The sequence below is a fragment of the Schistocerca cancellata genome, chromosome 2 (assembly GCF_023864275.1).
Source record: "Schistocerca cancellata isolate TAMUIC-IGC-003103 chromosome 2, iqSchCanc2.1, whole genome shotgun sequence".
Lineage (NCBI taxonomy): Eukaryota > Metazoa > Arthropoda > Insecta > Orthoptera > Acrididae > Schistocerca > Schistocerca cancellata.
In genome coordinates, this window is record NC_064627.1 from 834,201,594 (window position 1) to 834,222,257 (window position 20,664).

General features: G+C 46.0%; 1 protein-coding gene across 7 annotated transcripts in view; it reads left to right on the top strand.

Annotated features, from left to right (window-relative positions):
• LOC126162737 (protein kinase C-binding protein 1) overlaps window positions 1-20,664 on the top strand; it is a 288,265-nt gene that overhangs the window by 144,910 nt on the left and 122,691 nt on the right. For all 7 annotated transcript variants that reach the window (XM_049919405.1, XM_049919404.1, XM_049919407.1 and 4 more), the window contains one exon: window positions 3,866-3,999. In XM_049919405.1, the coding sequence (XP_049775362.1) occupies window positions 3,866-3,999 (134 nt within the window). The remainder of the gene's footprint in view (window positions 1-3,865; window positions 4,000-20,664) is intronic.

Here is a 20,664-nt window from a genome sequence, read left to right on the forward strand (position 1 = left end):
TCATTCAAACCAGCAAAAGCAACTTCTCTACTCAGACAGACAATTTGGGGATAGGATATTTGGTCATTTGTTTCAGTATTGGACAGAGTACAAAATATAGGTGAGAAAAGACAGTCACTCACTGTACAGATGAAGTACTGCTTATTAGATAGGCACATAAAAGAATGTGTGAATTTGTGGAATATAGGAGCTCACACTTTGTCAGTGTCTGCGAGTGTGCAAAATGCATGTGAAACCCCTCCCCTCCCCCCTCCCTCCCCCAGTGCACACACAATGTGCTCCAGAAGTAGTTTTGGTAGTTTATCAATTATATTACAACGAATTGACTAATATATTGCCAGTAAGAACATATACTTCAGCTCATTAGTCCCCATCCAACTTTAAAAACAAGGAATACAATTACATCAAAAGTAATCAAGTATGGTATCATTTATCGATACCACCCCACATGTGTCACAGTTGGCAATGGAATTGCAACTTTCTGTCATGCGGGATCCAGTGGACCCAGTGGTGCAAGCTCACTGAGCCACGACTCCAGAGGCTCCCTCTGCCACCACAATGTGGGACAGCTGGCAGCAGTGAGCAGCAGCCAGCAGCCCACACACACTTGGAACTCCTTCAAACGAGACCTTTGTTTGTGCTTACTTTAGGGATCAACTTTCTTGTTGACATTGAGAGCTCGACTCTACTTCCTGCTGTATTATTTGTAATGAGTCTTCGTATGCTTGGAGAAATACAAATTAAGTAAATCTTCTGTTTATTGTGTTAACTTGTCTGCCAATCATTTCCACTCCTGTCCAGCTGTCCTGCGACACCAGTTGCCACGCCGCCATGTAGCCCATCTCTCCTTACCATTGTGTATGAAGTCATACACAACATCAAGTTTTAGGAAATCAAAAATACCATCTTACAGACATTAGTGAAAAGGAGATGTTATATCATAAATCAAGAATTATATGACATTTTTCATTTTTTTTAGTTAAATGTTACAAGTTAAGTCAGTGTTCCAGGCTGAGGTTTGAACCTAAATACTGTGGCACATTATTTGGATTTTCTGTGAATGACCAGTGCAACAAATACTCTTTCTTAGAGCAAAACATAAAGCTGCATACGAGAAACACTGTGCCCATAAACTGCACAGAAGTTTGTATAACACATGTCAGTCCTCAATGATGATGAGAAATTCTGCAAACAGTCCACCAGGCTTTGGCCAAGCTTAGTCTCCACATTATTCTTTCTTCCATGTGTGCTTATCCTGCAAAGTTTCCAGGTGAACTTCTGTGAAGTTTGGAAGGTAGGAAATGAGGTGCTAGCAGAATAAAAGCTGTGAATGTGGGTTGTGAGTCATGCTTGAATAGCTGAGTCAGTCAGGCACTCTCTCACGAAAGGCAAAGCTCCCGGATTCAAGTCCTTAACTTTAATCTGCCAGGAAATATCAAGATATCAGTAACTTGAAACACTGTGGTTAATGAGACAGGCAGTTGTGACGAATAAAACTCCCACAAATAACTTGTTGGTAGGATACTTCATTGCTCCCTATCCCCCACCCGTAAGACAACGGAATAAGGAAAATCAAAGGTATTGTACAAATAAATTTTGAGTTTTAGACTTTTTCCCAAAAAACTGTAAATTCAATAACTGTGACATAATTGGTGGGGAAAAAAGTCTAAAGAATTAACCTTCAGGTATTTTTGGCTTTTTCAGTACAGATAGCATTCAGCCTTTATATACAGGGAGTTCAAAAAGAGTCTGAAAAACTTGTAAGGGTGTTGCAGGGATGTTGTGCTGGGAAATAATTGTTAAGAATAAAAATTGATATGTTGCACCATTTCAGAGTTATTTGCTATTAATGTTAGCCAGTCAGATTGTTGCACACACAAACTCAAGCTGACTGCCAGAGACAGTGTCGCCAAAATTGTTCTTTGTTTGGTTTCCTCAAACTGAACAAACATAGTTTTTGTTCACCTAGCTTAACTTTATCACTTCTGAAAAGGCACATTTTAACTGGTAATGGCCAGTTGAAGAAGTAGTAACTCATGGACCCAAGGGTGTCCATGCATTAGCTCATTTTAGCATGTGAAAGTGCTTGAGTTTGCATGTGCAATGACATGTTTGGCTAACTTAAGTACTGAATAATTCACAAAAGGCGCAACATACCAAATTCTTTTTCATAACAATTATTTCTCAGCACAGCCTGTGCTGCAATGTCCTTACAAACATTTCAGGCTGTTTTTGACGGCCACACACACGTGCGTGCGTGTGTGTGTGTGTGTGTGTGTGTGTGTGTGTGTGTTTGAGCTTGGTTTCTAGGTTTTTTAGCTTTCAAATCTCTGATACCAGCAATTCGTTTTTTTTTTTTTTTTTTTTTTTTTTTTTTTTTTTTTTTTTTTTTTTTTTTTTTCCCCTATCGATACATTTCCTGTGACCAGGTTCGTGGGTGACATTTCCTGTTACTTTTCATGTATCACTGAACTTTACCATTCTTGATTTATCGAACCTTGGTCTCCTGTCCACCAGAGTAAGGAGGCTCTGCTTCTGAAAGTTAAGAACTTTATTTCTTTGTGTGTGTTTCCATCTATAGCTGCTTAGTTAGTAGAAGCCTATCTTTGCGATGCGAGTTAAAAACTCATTGAAAATATATGCTGTTGAAGTCACAATGTAATTGATTGTGTAGTAAATAGTTCTTGTCACAATAATGTGGGTAGTTTCTTCAGTATATCCATTGCCTATTTATTGAAGAAACTTGCAGTGTATTACTGAAAATATACTGAGTAAAGATAAAAAACAAGGCAAACCTCACTCAGTCTCCAGAAACAACATGTGTGACGAATACTGCATTATCAGTATACAAGGGAATAATTTCTGTGAAGTTTCTTTTCTGCCTGTGGATTCGGGCTGTTTCTGAAGATTTTTTGAGACACTTAAGACCCACAGAGGAGTGTAGGAGAAATGCTTTCTTACTCATTGCGTTACTGATCAGGGCCGCGCTACTGCAGCAGTTAAATTAAATAAATATGTAAGATTTAGATATGAATAATTTTTTATTCACCATTTGATTCATATTGTGCTTTAAGAGCTTTTACATTTAATTTTCTTCTATTTTTCATCAAGGTACAAGATTTCTCAGTAATCTTATTTCTTACGGTAAATATTATCTCAGTTTCATCTCTTCTTGGTATATGTATTGGCTATTTATACTTTGATATCATAACTGTTCCACCTATGTGAATAGAGAATGTTTTACTGTGAGGTTTTGATTTCTTATTGTTAGGATATTACTAATTTGCTAATAATTGTACAGAAATACCTCATTTTAATACAAACTTGTTATCTGTCAGTGTCATCTGTCATGATGGTTTTTCTCCCTCTACAGTTGTGCAACTGATTGTTCTCGATAGAATACTCTGTGGCCATAACTTTGTCAGCAAAAGTTCGTGTTTGAACCTGTAGCAACTGGGACGCCATACCTGTTTTTTGTTATTGTCAAAGAGAAGTCATCTACTGCACAGTTATTTCTTTATGAGCTGACTTGTGATTCTTACAGGAGCATGGTTGTCTGACTCTTTCGTGTCAAAGGACACTGAATGTGTTTGCCTTCTATTCCTTTTTAATACTGAGATTTTCCTTTTCTCTGATTTCTTTTCATTTCATTTTAAAAAGAAGAAGAAGAAGAAGAAGAAGAAGAGGAAGAAGAAGAAGAGAGAATGTGTGGCTACTTCCAAAAGCACCCTCTAAATATTCTTCTTTAATGTGAATGTTTAAAATTCATTTATTGTTTCCAATATTTTTAAAGTTCCTATTGCTATTAAAACATTATGCTAGTAAAGATCAGCATACAATAGCAAATATTTTGTTTTTGTTGCAGAGCATACCAAGCTAACATCTTCAGCAAAGTATATACTTAAAGTTTGTAAACAAGAGATGGCAGAAATTGAAATATGTCCAGATTGCTATTATAATGCCAACACATTGAAAGATACATGGTTTATAGAGGCATGTGTAAGTATCTTTTGGCAGAATTTTTATTCTGAGCAGGCATTTCATTCTGAGAAAAATGTAATACATATTATAAATATCTGTCATATTAGAAAATGTGTGCGTGCGTGTGTGTGTGTGTGTGTGTGTGTGTGTGTGTGTGTGTGTGTCTGTGTGTGTGTGTGTGTATTTTTCGCACATCTCCTAAACCACTCAACCGATTTCAACCAAACTTGTTACACATACTCCTTACTCTCTCATAATAATCCCTGTGTGGATAAAACCCACCTACCTATCTTAGTACAGGAGATATCATAACATAAACAATGACATGCAAGAAAAACTATTACATCATGCATGACATTTCAATTTACTACTTGTTTGCTAATAACTCCATGTATTTTAATACATTTAGTCTTCAGTACTAAGTCACTCCTACAGTCGAGTCCACGTAAGAAAATCCCTGATGCCTACCAGCACTTTTGACAGCTTTATCCAATGGAAAGGCTGGTATTAAGGAAATTTTTATCAACAGGCGTTGGCCGGCAAGAGGCAGATACATAGTGTATAAGTTCCAGATCACCAGATTGTGTGCCAATGTTGTGAACAATATTTAAAATCATTCTACATTATCGTATGCAGTAAGGAGAATGCAAGACACTGTTGATGGGAACAATAGGTTTAATAATCCACCTTTTCACAAGAAGAGCAGGCTGTTTGCCAATAGCTTTTCAACATTTGGTCTCTTTCCTTCTTTCAGTAAAGAGTAGTAACATCAGCATATGGCTTATAGAAAACATGTTGTCACGTAACTACATGCTATCCCTGAAAACAAACACTTATAAAAGTGAAATTTTATGTAGTCACCTTACTGAATAACCAGTTAATGGAATATTTTACGTCCCTTGGACTGACTCAGATGAAAGGCTTCCTTAAATTTTTATTCTCAGGATCTTATACAGCACTGAGTGGTGCTGCCTTCACTAAAAAGATATTGTCCTGTCACATCGAAAGTGGAATCCAAAAGCTTACTTTGGTAGCTTGCATTCAGTGTATTATGAACTTCAGTATTGTAGCCTGCTCTAATTCTGTGCATTCACAATCTGTGTACAATAGGATGACCTACATCTGATTATGGTTTTAAGGGAGATGACAAACATCTGACAATAATTTTGAGGGGGGTTTAAGGGAGACTTAGTTGCAATAAATGAAGAATCTAACATAATCTAAAGAAAACAAATTACATTTTATGGCATATAATACACAAATATAATCAAAATAAAATGTAATAAATTTCACATATGTATTATGTAACAACATTATGAAAAGGGTAGTTGTTTCTCACCATATATCAGAGATGTTGTCACAGATAGGCACAACATAAAGACTGTCAGAAAGTGAGCTTTTGGCCAACAAGGCCTCCATCAAAAATAGACCACACACACACACACACACACACACACACACACACACACACACACACACACACACACACACACAATAATGCAATCCACACACACGACCATAGTCTCTGGCTATTGAAGCCAGACTGTGAGCAGCAGCACATGCTGTAAGAGGCAACTGGGTGATGGCAGTAAGGAAGAGGCTGGGGCGGGGATAGGGAGGGATAGTGGGATAGGAGTGGGAGATGTGGAAGCGTACGGGGATGAGGTAGAGGAGGGTAGGCAGCTAGGTGCACTTGGGAGGTTAGATGAATGGTGGGAGGGTGGGGTGGGTAGCGAAAAAGAGGAAGTAAAAGGACTGAGGGTGCATTGGTGGAATAGAGGTCTGAGTAGTAGTGAAATGGGAACAGGGAAGTGGCTAGATGGGTGAGGACAGTGACTTACAAAAACTGAGGCAGGAGGGTTACAGGAACATAGGATATGTAGCAGGGAGGGTTACGACCTGCGCAGTTCAGAAAAGCTGGTGTTGTTGAGAAGGATCTAGATGGCAGAGGCTATGACGCAATCATTGAAATCAAAAACGTCGTGTTGGGCAGCCTGCTTGGCAACGGCATAGTCTAGGTGTTTCTTGGCCACAGTTTGTCAGTGGCCATTCATATGGACAGACAGATTATTGGTTGTGATGCCCATGTAGAGTACAGTATATGGTTTCAGCTTAGCTTGTAGATCATGTGACTGATTTCACAGGGGCATGCCTTTGTTGGGATAGGTGATGCTTGTGTTCGGAGTGGAGTAGATAGTGGTGGGAGGAGGTACAGGATAGGTTTGCCTATGTGTCTATTACAGGGACAGGGATATGAGCCATGAGGTAAGGGGTTGGGAGCAGGGGTTGTGTAGGTATGGACGAGGATATTGTGTAGGTTCAGTAAGTGGCAGAATGCCAGGTGTGGGAGGGGTGGCAAGGATAGTGAGTGGGATAATCCTTGTTTCAGGGCATGATGAGAGGTAGTCGAAACCCTAGTGGAGAATTTGACTCAGTTGCTCCATTCTTGGGAGGTACTGAGTCACGATGGGAATGCTCCTCTGTGGCCAGACAGTGGGACTTTGCAAGGTGGTGGGTGACTGGAGAGATAAAGCATGGAAGATTTGTTTCAGTACAAGCTTGGGAGGGTAGTTACAGTCTGTGAAGACCTCAGTGAGATTCTCAGTATATTTTGAGAGGGATCACTTGTCTCTACAGAGGTGACAGCCATGGGTGGATAGGCTCTATGGAAGGGACTTCTCGGTATGGAATGTGTGGCAGCTGTTGAAGTGGAGGTATTGCTGGTGGTTGGTTGGTTTGATATGGACAGAGATACTGATGTAGATGTCTTTGAGGTGGAGGTCAGTACCAAGGAAGGTGGCTTGTTGGGTTGAGTGGGATCAGGTGAAGTGAGTGGGGGAGGTGTTGAGGTTCTGGAGGAATATGGATAGGGAGTACTCATCCTTGATTCAGATTATTAAGATGTTGACAATGCATCTGAACCAGGTGAGGGGTTTGCGATTCTAGGTGTTCAGGAAGGATTCCTCTAGTTGGCCCATGAATAGGTTAGCATGGAATGGTGATATGTGGGTGCCTATAGCCGTAACCTGGATTTTTTTGTAAGTAATGTCTTCAAAGAAGTAATTGGGGGTTATGATATGGTGTCTAGAAAGGAGATTGGTGGTTTGGAATCTGTTCGATATTGGGAAAGGTAGTGTTCAGTAGAGGTAAGGCCATAGGAATTAAGGATGTTCGTGTAATGAGAGGTGGCATCAGTAGTGACGTGATGTGGTAAAGGAACAGGAACTGTAGAGAGTCAGTGGAGGAAATGGTTGGTATCCCTCATCATGCAAACTAACCTTACATCCACAAAAAGAACCGCAGTCCACCACCTAAAAACTGATTTCGACCTTATAATCCTAGCTCCACAGTAGGTGTTTTTAACTGCAAGGATTACCTGGTAGAAGGACTCCACCAGCTGTCACATTCGTCCACGTATAAACCCTGCCATAGTGACCCCATTCTAGAAATCCAGCAGGATCTCCATTCTCTCCTCAGATTCTCAGGACCATTCCAGAACCTCTCCTGGGAGTCCATCTTTTTCCTTACCCCAACCGCTCTCCACACTCCTACCTTCCGCATGCTTCCTAAAGTCCCTAAACCCAACCACCCTGGATGCCCCATTGTGGCTGGTTACTGTGCCCCATTGAGAGAATCTTTGCTCTCATACACCCTCACCTTCAGTGTATTACCCACAACCTACCCTCCAATATAAATGATACCAACCACCCTATCCACATTCCTCCAGAAACTTCTCCCCTATTCACTTCATCTGGTCCCACTTGACCCAACAAGCCACCTTCCTCAATGTTGACCTCCACCTCAAAAATGGCTGCATCAGTGATTCCACTAACAGCCACCAGCAACACTTCCACTTTCACAGCTGCCACCTATTCCTTACCAAGCAGACCCTTCCATAGAGCCTAGCTACTCATGGCCTTCACATCTGTAGTGACGAACAGTACCTTTCCAAATATACCGAGGGTTTCACTGAGGCCTTCACATACTGTAATTACCCTTCCAGTTTTGTACAAAAACAGATGTCCCATGCCTTATCTCTCCAGTCTCACACCACCTCCTAAAGTCCTACCGTGTGCTCACATCGGAGCATTCTCCTCATAACTAGGACTGGAACAATTGAATCAAATTCTCCACCAGGATATCGACTACCTCTCACCGTGCTCTGAAATGAGGAATGTCCCACTCACTATCCTTTCCACCTGTCCCGCAGTGGTATTCTTCTGCCCACCAAACCTACACAATATCCTCGTCCATCTGTACATAACCCCTGCTCTCAACCCCTTACCTCATGGCTCATATCCCTGTAATAGACCTAGATGCAAGACCTGTCCCATAGATCCTCCCACCACCACCACCAACTCCAGGCGGTCACAAGCATCACCTATCCCATCAAAGGCAGGCTGCCTGTGAAACCAGTCACATAATCTACAAGCTAAGCTGCAACCACTATGCAGCATTCTACGTGGGCATGTCAACCAACAAGCTGTTTGTCCGCTTGAATGGGTACGCATCTCTTGGTCTAGTAGCTAGCGTTGCTGCCTCTGGATCACGGGGTCCCGGGTTCGATTCCCGGTGGGGTTGGGGATTTTTCTCCGCATGGGTACTGGGCGTTTGTGTTGTCCTCATCATTTCATCATCTTCATCATCATTTGTGACAGTCGCTAGATTGGACTTAGTAAAAAAACCTGGACTGTGGGGTGGGAAAAAAAACTTAGACTGTAAAAAAAAACATGGACTATGTAAAAATTGGAACTTCGTAAAGACACTGATGACTAAGAAGAAGTTGAACATCCCACAAACCAATCATCATCATCATCGCCTGCATGAATGGACATCGACAAACTGTGGCCAAGAAACAGCTGGACCAGCCTGTTGCTGAGCATGCCGACCAACACAATGTTCTTCATTTCAATGACTGCTTCACAGCCTCTGAAGTGTGAGTACTTCCCACTAATGCCAGCTTTTCTGAATTGCACTGGAGGGAACTCTCCCTGCAATATGTCCTACGTTCCTGTAACCCTCCTGGTTTCAACCTTTGTTAGTCATTGTCCTTGCCCATTTAGCCCATTTCCTGTTCCCATTCCAGCAATCTCTTTACTTTCTTATTTTTTACTGTACTCCCCCATCCACCTGCTTGCGCCCCCCCCCCCCCCCCCCCCACTGCCTCCCCCACGCTCCATATAACCTCCCAAGTGCACCTAGGTGCCCCACATTCCTCCACCTTGCCCACATATGCTCCCACAAGCAGCGCTTTACTGCCCCCCCCCCCCTCCCACCTCTATCCTGCTATCCCTCTCCCTCCTCACCCCAACCGCCTCATTACCCTCACCTCCTGATTGCCTCTACCATCACGCATTGCTGCTCGCAGTCTGGCTTCAACAGCCAGAGACTGTGGTCATGTGTGTGTGAGTTGTGTTTGCATGAATGTGTGTGTGTGTGTGTGTGTGTGTGTGTGTGTGTGTGTGTGTGTGTTTTTTTTTTTTTTTGTGTATGTTGTCTATTTTTGACAAGAGACACCATGTTGTGATGCAAGAGAAAGACTTCATTCTGAAAGGATGAAAAAACAAATTTGGACACAAAGGAAGAATAAACATCAAAAGCAACATTAATGAATTGTACCTCGTGTGGTCCTTTAGGCTCATACATCAATATATAAATAATGTGTACCCTACTACAGAAGCTGCAAAACTCTGCTGTTTTTAAGTTCTTTGCTATTACAATCAAAACCTATTTCAGTCATAACATCTGACTTATCAGTTACAAGCTGCTGCTGTTTCTATGATCAGTCCACATATTGTTCATACCAGAAAAAAACTTTCTGTGTGAGCACTTGTTCCTGGGATGCTTAAAACAAACTTGTGATTTACTAAGGTTGGGCACATCAGTTTGTGTTTTAAATCTTTAAAAAATTTAATGCAGTTTTCTTCTGTTGTTCTTGTTTTCACAATGCTCACAGCACTCATACTGTTGCTGCTTATGGGAACAAGGCTAGTGCACTCACAGAGTACTGACAAAGGAATAGTAAACATTCTCCTCTCACAACCCCTCTAGACATGTACGCTATGTCATTCTTTCCCCATTCCTTGCATTCTCATGAACACAACCATCTATCTGTAGAAGCACAAACAGCAAAAAAGTTTATATATTGACAGTAGTATCAGTTATCATACAAAAACTTTTTGAGATCTGTCAGTCAGGAAATTTGAATTATCCTTAGTGCTTTGTGTGATTAATATTTGTAACAGTGATCACTGGCAAAATATATGGAAGAAATAGGGATCATTAAATAAAAATTGCTATGTTGTGGGAGATCCTGGAAAATACGGAAGAGTTGGTTACCCTAGTATGCACCTGTGGTTCTTGCAAAAGCTAAAATGTACCTTAACTACAATTTCATGAGCAACTGAAATCATAGGCTAATCACAGTTCTTTATTATTTTTGAAGATTTGATTCACCTTATGAAAAATATGCTTCTTTTCTTTCTTCTTTTCACACAAACATGATTTACCATTTGGAATGTCGTAATGTGTTCGAATACTGCTTGTGATATGAAAGTATTTCTAAGTCATTGCTCATCTGGTTTTTTTATATATCCTATTTTCTTTCTTGAGCCTCTGGTGCCTATAGTCATCCAATGTTTTCTTCATGATTGTGTAGTATCGTATTAAATAATTTTTCTTGGAACTGTACCACAAATATGTATAGACTTTTACAGAAATTAGCACTAACGTTAGTCATTGAACACTTCTTATAATATTTTCGTAAGAAATTTGTTGTGGTGTCATTAATCAGACTCATTGTTTTTAATAATAGTTTCTGTACTGTGTATGTTGGTATGACCAGTTGCATTTTTATGCACATTGCAGGATAGATGTATTTTTACTAATGTTTGACTTATTGTTTGATCACATTATTTATCAACTTACAACAGTCATTAGTGATGCAAATAGGTATTCTAATAATTGTTATGAAGGGGTGGTTAGTATCACCACCAAATAATTTCATTCATAAGGTCATCAGAGAAATTTACATTTAAGTCTGTAGGATATAGTAACCCCTTTTTTCTAACAATAAAGTGTCAAGATCATTCTCACAAAACTTTGCAGCTGGGGCACATCCACTGTAACAACTGCAAAAATCTTCATCCACTCACCTTTAGCAGACTGATGTATAGTGCAGAGGCACTCATAGCAGATGTATAGTGCAAAGGCACTCATAGCAGAACACAGAATTAACTAGCTTTCAAGCTGTAGCGCTTCTTCTGCTTGAAAGTACTCGCATTCACGCACCCAGTCACACAGTCACCCAAACACGCCCTACTGCAGCTGTGGCAATACTGATAATAATTCTTAGAGAGCAGTTGGCTAGGCAAATAGATGTAGAGGGGGGGGGGGGGTAGGGAAGGATGCACGAGGCAAAGAAGGAGTAGCTGGGAAAGATAGATGTCTCAGTGGCTGCACAACAAGACAAAAGAAGTCCCGAGGATATAGAGCATGTAAGACATGCAGAGAGAGGGAGAGGGGAGGAGGATGTCGGGGGTTGGATGAGAGAAGGTGGAGATGGGGTGGGAGAGAGAAGGGAGAGGGGTGAGAAAGGGGGGGGAGGGAGTAGGGGATAGGGGCAGGAAGGAAAGAGGGAGAGAAGAAAGAGTAAGAGGGAGAGAGAGAGAGAGAGAACCAAGAACCTGCATGGGGGAGGGTGTGCTCTCCAAAGGCCTAACCTGTAGCCCAAAACCTGGGTTCAGCCATGCAGGAGCCGCAAAGGAACTTCTTCCTGTACATTTTCTCTCTAGTGGGAACCTTTCTTCACCACACTGACAAATGGCACCCAGAACTCCATATAGAACCATTTTTAAAACAGTACCAACCTCTCTCCAACAGTAATCCTCCTCCCCTTCCACCCAGTCATCCCTTGGTAACCTTTCAAGAAATCCTCATTTCTAGTGTGGCCTCATCTTCCTTTCCTAAACTCCTCCGCAGTGAGCACATCATCACTCCTATGGAACACATAACTATCTGTAACCTGCAGACAATCCAAACCTTATGATCGTTCCTGTGGACAGAAGCTCCAGCTCTGTGCTCATGAATTGTAGTGACTGTGTGACTGAAGCTCTCTGCCAACTTTACTACATGACCATGATTCCACCCCAAAAGTCCAGTATGACCTTCAGCAGCTCCCCAATGCCTTAAATCTATCCCAAAACTTGATGCTTGAAACCATCTCCTCCTTCACTCTTGCAACTCCCAGCCCCACCCCACACCACCCACCCCCCACCCCACCCCATCTTCTGCCTTTTACCAGCTCCACAAGCCCAAACACACAGATTTATCTACAAGTTATCCCTCTGTTGCTGGGTACAATGCTCCCACAGAATGAACCTTTGCCTTTGTTGACCGACACAAACTACAGTTATCACATTGTGGCTGGGTACAGTGCTCCCACGGAATGAACCTCTGCCTTTGTCACCAACACCTCCAAACAAATGTCCATAACCTCCCATCTAAAACAATACTTACTTGCTTTACCATCTCTCCACAGTTCCTGTCATGTTACCACCAAATTCCTTGTTGGTAACTGGTTTTGGCGTCCATATACAACATCCTTCATGCCCATGGCCTTGCAACCATGGAATACTACCTTCCCAGCATCATCCTGATACCAAATCCACTACCCTATCCTCTTAGCCAACCATATCCTGATCCATAATTATTTCACCTTTGAAGACCAAATCTACAGAGTCCACCAGGAAAATGATACACACTTTAAGGAATGAAAACTATTACCTATGTGTTTATTTTACATTTAATAATTGGTCAAATTTGTTGTACAACCTTCAGCTTAGCACTTGGTTACTTTAAATGTTCAAAATGTTCACCATTGGCGGCTGTACACATAACAGAATGATGTACAGTCACCGCAACTACATCAGTCAATGTTACAGTGGAGACCGCTGCACATGTTGCTCTAATCTCCTGGCAAAGTTCCTCCAGCATGCATGGTTTACGTCGATAGACATTATCTTTCACAGTTCCTCACAAGTAAAAGTCTGTAGGTGTTAGATCTGGCGATTGTGGAGGGAACTCATTGGGCCCTCTTCATCCCGTCCAGTGCCCCGGAAAATTGTCATCCAGGAAATCTCATACGGCTAGGTGGTAGTGTGGTGGTACCCCATCCCGATGGTAGAAGACCTCTTCATCAGCTTCATAAAGCACACATATACCTAGAAAAATTGACATGTGTTACATTTCCAGGTACACTTCTCCAGTGACAGTAGTATCAAATAGAAAGGGTCCTACTAAGCCCTTAGATAATAGTCCACACCACCCATGAACCCGTGGTCGATTGGCCGCTTTATCCACATAAACATGCAGATTTTCTGGTGCCCAGTACACACTGTTATGCCGATTCACATATCCATTAAGTTTAAATTGTGCCTCATCACTCACATTATCTACGTCACAAATTGTTCGTCATCAGTTACCATTTGCAGATGCCATTCACAAAATCGCATTAGGCGATCAGGATTGTCATAATTAATCTTGCACAGTAATCATGGAATGTAAACTTTCCACTTTGCGGCTTTCGGAATTCTCCGTACACTTGTACTGCTAACCCCCACTTCACGTGCATATTGCATAGCAGACTTCTGTGGAGAATTAACAAATGTTTCCAACATGAGAGCCGATGAAGCAGGACTTTTAGATGTATGCTGTCTTCCTGATCTTCCTTTGTGAATATCACAAATCGTTCTGTGCAATTCAAACTTGTCAATGATGGGTTTAATTGTTCGGCAGGTTGGTGATTCTGTTTCAAACCCCCGCTTCCACTGACATTGCAGTTCAACGGAATTATCAAACTTGAAAAACCACTCACAATACATTTTCGTTGCTTGAATGTCAAGCATGCTCCACCCATCTTGTTTTCTCAATACCAATATGAAAGTAGTAACATCTGTTGAGCCTAAGACTGTACTACAAAACACTCGGAACTCAAATCGAATGACAATGTCGATATCTCATTAGAGCCTGACAAAGAGTGCATACATTTCTCTGATGGACTCTGTATAAACAGTTCTATGGTACTGCCATAGGACTCACTTGGTACCATCTTATGCCAGCTTACTTATGGGCCACCTGAAGTGAACTTTCCTATCCAGTCAACTGAAGTGAACTTTCCTATCCAGTCAACTGCTTGCCTGGTTCAGATTCATTGACGATATTTTCATGATCTGGACTCATGGCAAGGACATCATTTGTTCTTTCCTCCATAAGCTCAACATCTACTCCAAAATTTGCTTCAACTGGTACGTCTCAGTTCAGTGATCCATGTTTCTTGATGTCAATCTCCACCTCTGCTGTGGCTCCAGAAATATGTCTGTTCATACCAAGCGCACCAACCACCAACAGTACTACCAATTTGACAGCTGTCATCCATTTTACCTCAAAAAATCTCTTCCTTACAGCTTGCCACCCATGGCTGCCCCCCCCCCCCCCCCCTCTCCCCTGCGGGTTCAGGAGTAAGAATAGGCCCGCGGCATTCCTGCCTGTCTTTAAGAGGTGACTAAAAGGAGTCTCAAACGTTTCGGCCTTATGTGATGGTCCCCTCTTGGGTTTGACCTCCATTTTTCCAAATTTCCGTTGTTAGTGCGTGCCATTTGGGGAAGGACGCCTTACGTGTTGTTTTTCTATTGGTCCATCATGCACCACCATCTTGCATGCTACCTATTGTCGTGTGGCAGGATTTACACCCAACGTCTTCTGGGTTGCCTCCTTCTCGTCTTGTGCGCACTCCCCTTCTTAGCGCCCACGACAACTGTGGACCCTTTCAACACCTAAAATCCAGCACGGTAGCCAGTCCGTTGTGGTGGGGTAGTCATGTACCCTCTTGGTGGTAGCCCCCTGACCACGCAGGGATCGCACTACAGATGCCAGAGCTGTTTCCTCCCCACGCATGCCAAGGAGTATGTGCCCGTCTTGTCTGGGGCACGGGGACTCCGGGCAACGGGATATCAGCCAGGTACCCATTGCTTTGGCTGGGTGGCGCCCTTGGGGAGAGCCCTCGTATGGAGTAGGTGGCATCTGGGCAGATGTGGCGCAATGAAGCGCAATAAATCACACCAAGCTGGTGGTCGCACGGCCACCAGTGTCTCTAAGCGAGGCAGAGTTGACTTTGATGCTGCGCAATATGACCCTCAGTCGTTCCCCTCGTTGGCTGCGCCGTGGGAGGGACGCAGTTCTATTGCCAAGCGGGAGCCTTACGTACCACAATACCTTGTCTGCAGCAGGACTGATGGTGACTCCTTTCTTATGGCGAAGCCTCTGTTTTTTGTGGAACACCTGGAGGATAAGTTTGGGGAAGTGGCGGGGTTGTCTAAAATGAGGAATGGGTCCATCCTCCTCAAGACGTCCTCCCCAGCCCAGTCACGAGTGTTGCTCTCGTGTGATAAGCTGGGTGACGTCCCTGTTACCGTCACTCCCCACAGTAGCTTAAATATGGTCCAGGGGATTATTTACCATCGTGACCTATTGTTACAATCCGACGACGAGCTGAGAGCCGACTTGGAACGACGTGGTGTACATTTTGTCCATCGTGTATGTAGAGGACCCAAGACTAACAGGGTGGCCACCGGTGCCTTTATCTTGGCTTTTGAGGGTGCTGTATTGCCCGAGAAGGTCAAGGTAATGGTTTACCGTTGTGATGTCAAGCCTCCCCTGATGCAGTGCTTCCAGTGCTGGAAGTTTGGGCACATGTCCTCCCGTTGCCCACCCAGCGCCACATGTCGAGATTGCGGACGCCCCTCTCATCCCGATTCTCCATGTGCGCCTCAGCCTGTATGTGTCAACTGTGTGGAGCACCACTCTCCATGCTTGCCGGATTGCCCCGTTCTTCATAAGGAGCGGAAGATAATGGAATTTAAGACCCTGGACCGGCTTACTTTTGAAAGGTTGTATCCTGTTTCCCTTTGAACATCTTATGCTGCAGCCACGTTATCATCGCCCTCGCGAGCAGCAGTTGTCGCCTCATCTGTGCTGCCTGCAGTGGGCCCTCGGGGCCGTGCATCTCTGTCTGCCCCCTCGTGTCCGGGGGCAAGCCTTCCTCTGTTGCCCCCTTAGCAGTTGAGGGCAAACCCTCTTCTGTCGCTCCCCCCATGCTTACTTCGGGAGTGACATCTGCTCAAGAACCGGGCGACTCGATCCCTCCCCCTCCTTCTCCGCCGGCGTTGCCTATGCCGGTTCCTCTCTCGCGGAAGGGGTCCCTCGGGGCTCTCCCTTCCTCCGTTTCTTCTCCTACCCCGCCGGATGTCAGCCAGTGGCTGAAGGTTCCGCCACCTGCTGGTCGTAGGGCTTTTGCGTTGTCGTCAGCCTCCGACGCTCCTCCAGAGAAGCTCTCCCAGCCCACTCACCCTGAGGACAGACGCGAGAAGCAGGAACGGAACGTGTCCAAAAAGAAGGACGTTCCGGCGGTTTCAGTACCACTTGCTGTAAATAGTTCTGGCTCCGGGGATGAGGTGGAGATCCTCGCCTCTGCCGCGGATCTCGCCCTCACGGCACCCTCGGGGGCCTCTCCTATGGACACAGCTGACTCTCCCTCAGTGGCGGCAGTTGGCTCTGAGGTGCCGTCTGCCTCTTAGTCGCCTTCACGCCCTCCAGTCCCTTACTGCTTCCATTCTCCAGTGGAATTGCGGCGGTTATTTCCGCCACCTGCCTGAGCTCCGGATGCTTCTGAGTGTTTCCCCTGTTCTCTGCATTGCTCTTCAGGAAACTTGGTTTCCAGCAATGCGGACCCCCGCCCTTCGCGTTATCGGGGATACTATAAGAACCACGCTGCCTGTCAACGAGTGTCAGTTGGAGTTTGCCTCTTTGTTCATCACTCTGTCTGTAGCTCGCCAGTACCCCTTCTGACGCCTTTAGAGGCAGTTGCTGTCAGGGCTGAGCTCTCGCTGGCTATTACTGTTTGCTCTGTTTACATTCCTCCGGATGGGGAGCTCCCCCGACATGTCTTGGCTGCACTGCTGGCTCAACTCCTGCCACCATTGCTGCTTCTGGGCGATTTCAATGCCCACAACCCTCTATGGGGTGGGACTGTCTCCAATGACCGCAGTCGTGCCGTGGAGCATGTGTTGGCTCAGCTCGACCTTAGCCTCTTGAACACCGGTGCTCTCACACATTTCAGTGTGGCCCATGGTTTGTTCTCGGCCATCGATCTCTCTCTTTGCAGCCCCGGACTTGTCCCATCCCTCCACTGGAGAGTGCATCCTGACCTGTGTGGTAGTGACCATTTTCCCATCTATTTGTCACTGCCCCAGTGTCATTCTTCTGGGCGCCTGTCCCGCTGGGCTCTCAACAGGGCTGACTGGCCGGGTTTTACTTCCGCTGCCACCATTGAGTCTCCCCCACAGGGTGACATTGACGAGGTGGTCCGTGTCTTTACCACGTCAATCATTTCTGCGGCCGAGGCTGCCATCCCCCGCTCTTCTGGACTCCCTCGGCGGAAGGCTGTACCCTGGTGGTCGCTGGAGATTGCTGAGGCTATTTGCGACCGTAGGCGGGCTCTCCAGCGTCATAGGTGGCACCCGTCTCTGGAGACCCTCATCGCCTTTAAGAGGCTCCGTGCCTTGGCCCGTCGTCTTATTGCATGGCGTAAGCAGGAGTGCTGGGAGAGGTATGTCTCCCCCTCGCTTGTGTGTTCCCGGATCCGGCGGATTTATGGATACCAGACTCCTATGGGTGTCCCTAGGATCTCCCTGGACGGCGCTGTCTGCACGGACGCTGCCGCCATTGCTGAACACCTTGCCGCGCACTTTGCTACGGGCTCTGCGACTGCAACTTACTCCCCCACCTTTCACTCTCTAAAGGAGCGAGCCGAGCAGACGCCGTTATCATTTCACACGCGTCGTTCTGAAAAATACAATGCTCCTTTCAGCGAGAGGGAATTCCTCGCTGTCCTCGCTGATGCCCTGATACAGCACCTGGACCAGACTGCATCCACGCGCACATGCTGAAGCATCTCTCCAGGGAGTGCCAGGGGACACATCCTCACCATCTTTAACCGCATTTGGAGCGAGGGCGTGTTCCCGTCGCAATGGCGAGAGGGTGTTATTGTCCCCATCTTGAAGCCCGGTGCGGACCCACTGGCGGTGGACAGCTATCGTCCCATTACCCTCACCAACGTTTTGTGCAAATTGCTCGAACAGTTATGGTGGGGCGGCGTTTGTGTTGGGTCCTTGAGTCCCGCGTTTTTCCTCGCTCCATCCCAGGGTGGCTTCCGTCGGGGCCGGTCTGCTGCGGACAATTTGGTGCGGCTGGAATCTGCTATCCGTACGGCCTTTGCCCGACGTCAGCATCTTGTTGCTGTATTTTTTGATCTGCGGAAGGCGTATGACACCACATGCAGGCATTACATCCTTGCTACGTTCCGTGAGTGGGGTTTTCGTGGTCAGCTCCCGGCTTTTCTTCAAACCTTTTTATTGCACCGCTGTTTCCGGGTGCAAGTCAGTGCCGCCTCTAGTTCATCTTATATACAGGAAAATGAGGTCCCGCAGGGCTCGGTGTTGAGCGTCTCCTTATTTCTAGTGGCCATTAATGGTCTGACAGCAGCTGTGGGGTCGTCGGTGTCTCCTTCTTTGTATGCCGACGACTTCTGCATCTCACTTAGCTCAACGACTACGGGAGTCGCCAAACGCAGGCTGCAAGTAGCCGTTCGCAAGGCGGCATCATGGGCTCTGACTCATGGTTTTCAGTTCTCTGCAGCCAAGACTCGAGTTATGCACTTCTGCATGCGTTGGACGGTCAACCCTCATCCTGAACTTTACCTCGACGGCCACCTCCTTGAAGTGGTGGACACTAGCCGCTTCTTAGGACTCGTCTTGTAGATGCTCGGCTCACATGGGTTCCTCGTATTACTCAGCTGAAGCAAAAGTGCTCGCGGCACCTCAACGCCCTCCGCTGCCTGAGCCACACGTCTTGGGGTGCAGATCGCTGCACGCTGTTGCGATTGTACTGAGCCCTTGTGCAGTCCAGGCTTGATTATGGGAGCCTGGCCTATGAGTCTGCGTCACCCTCAGTGTTGACATTGTTGGACCCCATACACCACTGTGGAGTTCGGCTTGCAACTGGCGCTTTCCGTACGAGCCCCGTGGATAGTCTACTGGTGGAGGCCGGGGTTTCCCCGCTGCGGATTCGCCGCCATCGACCGCTCGCTGACTATGCTGTCCACGTGCATTGCTCGCCGGGCCATCCCAATCGTCGCCTGCTTTTCCCTGCCATGGTCCTCCATCTGCCCGGGGGCGACCTAGGTATGGGCTTTCCATTGCTGTCCGCGTCCAGTCCCTGCTGTCGGAACTGGGGTCATTCCCTCTTCTGCCTCCCTTCCGGGTCCGTGCACCTACGCCTCCCTGGTGTATGCCCCGGCCGTCCGTCCGTCTGGACTTGGCACGGGGACCCAAGGACTCGGTTCTGCCTGTGGCCCTCCGTCGCCGTTTTCTTGCGCTCCTCGCCTGCTTTTCAGGCTGTGAGACTATCTACACTGATGGTTCCCTTGTTGATGGTCGTACTGCCTAAGCTTTTGCTCACGCTGCCAATGTTGAACAGCGCTCCTTGCCGGCTGGCTGCAGTATTTTTACTGCAGAGCTGGTGGCCATATTGTGCGCTCTTGAGCATAAGCGTTCCTCCTCAGGTCCGTCCATCGTCATCTGCAGTGACTGCCTGAGCAGCCTCCAGGCTATCGACCGCTGCTATACCTATTCTCCTCTGGTATCATCTTTTCAGGAGTCTGTTTCTGCCATAACCCGCTCTGGTCGTTTGGTGGTCTTTGTTTGGACGCCAGGTCACGTTGGCATCCCGGCGAACGAATGTGTCGACAGGCTGGCCAAAGGGGCGATCGACGCCCCAGCTTTGGAGATCGGCCTCCCGGCTCGTGATGTGCAGTTGGTGTTGCGCCATAAGGTGCTTGGGATGTGGAATGATGAGTGGCGTGGCCTGACATCCCCGAATAAACTGTGGGCTGTTAAGGAGACGAGCGATGTGTGGCGGTCCTCCCTGCGGGCTTCTCGCAGGGACTCTGTCGTCCTGTGTCGGCTCCGCATCGGCCATACCTACCTGACGCACGGGCATCTTTTGCGTCAGGAGGATCCCCCCCTTTGTCGGTGTGGGTCCCGGCTGACGGTCGCCCACATTTTGTTGGAGTGTCCCCGACTGCGCACCCTCCGGCAGTCTTTTAACGTCCCGGGCACTTTGCCTTTGGTTTTATGCGACGATGCCTCCATGGCTGACGACGTTTTAAATTTTATCCGTGGTAGTCCTTTTTATGGTTCCATTTAGGGAGGTCCTGCACCTTTCCCTTTCTGTGTCTCTTGTCCTCGATTCTCTCATAATTGGTTGCAGATTTTGGTGTGTAGTCGGATGGTTGACTCTTTCCCTTTTTTGTTCTCGTGGTCAGTCAACCAGTCTCCGGCCATCTTCTTTTCTTCTGTTTCTTTCTGTCTGGTGTTCATCTGTACTCTTCTTGTCCGTAGTGTTCATTGCCGCCTTTGTGTTCTTTCAGTGCCTGGGGGGGAGTCTCCTTCCCCTTGGGGTTTTATTTGCTCCGCAAATTTTTGTCTCGCCTGTTTTTAGAATGGGGGACTGATGACCTTAGCTGTTTAGTCCCCCTTAAACATCCCAACAACCACCACCACCATGGAT